This window comes from Octopus bimaculoides, chromosome 7 (assembly GCF_001194135.2).
Source record: "Octopus bimaculoides isolate UCB-OBI-ISO-001 chromosome 7, ASM119413v2, whole genome shotgun sequence".
Lineage (NCBI taxonomy): Eukaryota > Metazoa > Mollusca > Cephalopoda > Octopoda > Octopodidae > Octopus > Octopus bimaculoides.
This window is the reverse complement of record NC_068987.1, coordinates 43,169,989-43,173,351: the sequence shown is the minus strand read 5'-3', so window position 1 is coordinate 43,173,351 and position 3,363 is coordinate 43,169,989. Positions and strand designations below refer to the sequence as shown.

The window sequence follows — 3,363 nt, the reverse complement described above, 5'->3', positions numbered from 1 at the left end:
CAATCATGTCAAAACTGGAGACAGAAACATACAAATCATACATATTTGTGATTGACTTGCTTCAGTTTCTCACTATCAAATCCACTTGTAAACTTTGGTCAACTCAGGGCGGCTATAGTGGAAGACAAAGTGTTGCACATTGAGACTGAAAAGCTAAATATTATAGAAAAATTTTACTATTTACATTTGACGGATATTTGTCCTCATCTTGTTTGTTGTTAACACAACATTTCAGCTGATCTACTCTCCAGCCTTCATCAGGTGTCGTGAGGAAATTTCAAATATCCGTCAAATGTAAATAATATACACAATTCCCCATCTCTTAAATATAGAACTGAATTTTACTATTTGTTTTAAAGTTGGATGAGAAAGTTAACACCTCCCAATTACAATGCTTTTTAGATACTGGCAGTAAACTGAAAAAAAAAAAGAAAAAATTACCACTACAGAATGTAACTACAGTGAAAGAAGGATCTAAAAGGGAACTAACAGATGTTATTGCTTGGAATCTGTCATGAACGAATCCAAAGACCAAGTATTTGGTGGCACAACTATGCTCATATTATGTTGGAACCAAATGTATTTACAGCTTTTCCTTGCTTCTATGTTCTTAGTTGACATCCTATTGCAATATATTTTTTCTGTGTTCATTGGATGAGGTTAAAATTAGTACCAGTTGTATACTGATAAAAAAGATCAAATCAGCCATATATCTAATAAATTAAGGGAGTTATTTTAAAGAAATTAATGTTCATATTATCCCATTATGAAATTAAGCAGTCATTTAGCATTTGCTGCAGAGTTGGATTGAACGTTTTGTGATATTTGTTCTGGTTCTCAGAGCTTAAATCCTACTGAAGTCAATCTTTCAGTTTTTGAAGTCAAAGTACAAGCTAAGTGCTGGTGCAGTCCTCCAGCTTTCACAAGCTGGATATTCTACTGCGTCAAGTGTGGGAGAGTCAAGAGTGTTTGAGTTTGTGACTATATGGCTTCCTAGAATCCTCAACTGCAAGTGATGGTCATAGTTTTACATTATGAAAAACATCATGACCTTTATTTCCCCATTTCCCAGTCCCACACCCTGGTATCAGCTGTCTCATTATCAGATGTAGGTTGTTTATCGGAAGAAGATACTTCATTGCTTGCATCACTTTATAACCACTGTCTTAATCATTGCTACCCTCATCACATTAACAACAACAACAACAAAAAAAAAAAAAAAAAAAAATCAGCTATGGTTATATAAATTATTCATTTCTAAATAACGGGGCACATTTTGTGGTGGGTGGATACAGAAATGTTAGTACTTATTTTGACAACTCTAGGTGAATGAAAGGTAAAAATCAACCCCTGGAAGATAGTTGAGTTCAGAATGAAAAGAACTTAATACTACAAAGCATTTTTGCCTAATACTCTACCAAGGCATGGTTAAAGAGTTCATTTCACAAACAGGTTTCAAGTTTCTCTCCACTGTGTGACATGGTAGGCAGGTTATTCAAGTACAGCCTTAAGGTTCAGTAGAATTGGTAAACAAACTGTATGAAAAGAAGCCCATCATGTGTGTATTATATTTTATGTGAGTGTGTCTCCTCATTGTGTTGATGTAATCTATGATCACAAAAATGTCTCCTTTACATCTTCCACAGAAACATCTCTATCCATTGAGCTGTTCATCTTTTGAAAGGCTAGGAGAAATAGTACCTTGCAAACAAATGAGGGTTGGTGATAAGGACATGTGGCTTTAGAAAAACTGCCTCAATAAGACATAACCTATGCAAGCATTGAAAAAGTGACCTTTAAAATGATGAGTTATATTACTGGTACTTTTAATGAACCTAATTATTTCTAATTTTGGCACAAGGCCAGCAATTTTGATGGAAGAGGTTAAGTCAATTATATTGACCCCAGTTCTTGACTGGTACTTTATTTTGTCAACCCTGAAAGGCTGCCAGACAAAGTCAACCTTCCTGAAATTTGAGTTCATAAATCAGAGAGCTAGAAGAAATGTCACTAAGCATTTTATGTGACATAACAATTCTGCGAGTTCACCAACTTAATAATAATGTATATCTTTACATTTCTTTGATTTTTAAATTAGGATATATTTGAAAAATGAAAATATGTCTTACCAATTTATTGTTATATGGTACCTCTTCTTCACAAAGTTCACACAAAACACTTCTACAAGGACAATCTATGTTTTTGTGTGTCACAAACGTCTTTGAGAGGACATCTTTACCACACAGTTCACAATTTATGAATACAAATTGACAGTTGGTGACATGAGACTATTAGAAGAATAAAAAAGAAAATATTTAAGATTTGCATTTAATTTTTGGTTTTGTAAACTAAGACTGAATGCTAAATATATATTTACAAAATTTTAAAGTGTTTTGGGGGAAGATATTAAAAGGAAGTGCTTTTGAAGAGGTTTGAGATATCTATTGAAAAATTTATTTTATTTAAATTCAGAAAATTTCATTTAATCAATGATCAACAAGTTTAAAATATCAGTGGCCAAAAGAGTTTTCAACACCATTTGAATCTGCTCTGTATTATCTAATATACTAAAGCATTCCCAAACTATTCTATCCAATTCCAACTTTGTTTTATTGTATTATTTTACTGTTTTGCAAGCATAGGAATCCCACCCAACAAAAACCTCTGGCTGTACTTAACACTGTTAATCATGAAAAAAAAAAGTTATGGCTTTCCTATTTATGACAAACTTGAAATTCACTAAAATATGATTTTATATTCAAATATTTACTTCTTTAAGTTGTACTTTTTGATAGCCCATCATACTAAATATATTAGGACTTTTTTGCATGTCCCTTCCAGGGTTAACTTTAGTCACATTAACAATGTCACTAAATACCAGTAGTTAATTTGACAAAGTTCCATTCTTTTATTGCTCCACAAAGAATTAATATCTCGTAGTCTATGAATATGGCACAGACAACCAGGCAGTTAAGCTCACTTTGTAATCATGGTTGTAGGTTTGACAACATTTATGAGTAATACCTCAAGTTGACTGATTCTTTGTTAGTGAAATTGGGTTAATAGAAAGTTTACAGAAGTCTGTCAAATGCATGTAAAAGAGGGCATGCATGTGTGTGTGTGTGTGGGGGGGGGATTGACACTACTTGGGTAGCAGTGACATTTATATCCTCCAAAAAACAAGAGTTTGGATTTGTCTGTTCCAAATTCCTGGCCACAGTTTGTATGAATTCTCCAGACAGTTCTTTAAGTTAAGCTTCTCTGGAAAGACTATTACATGCAAGAATATGAAGACTACGTGCAGTACCACCTGTTCAACAATCACAAACACGACAATGAGAATTTTATATTTACTTTTGTAGT

At 33.2% G+C, this 3,363-nt stretch overlaps 1 protein-coding gene across 1 annotated transcript in view; it reads right to left on the bottom strand.

Annotated features, from left to right (window-relative positions):
• LOC106883380 (TNF receptor-associated factor 6) overlaps window positions 1-3,363 on the bottom strand; it is a 33,508-nt gene that overhangs the window by 13,598 nt on the left and 16,547 nt on the right. The window contains exon 4 of the mRNA XM_052969412.1: window positions 2,130-2,288. Within this exon, the coding sequence (XP_052825372.1) occupies window positions 2,130-2,288 (159 nt within the window). The remainder of the gene's footprint in view (window positions 1-2,129; window positions 2,289-3,363) is intronic.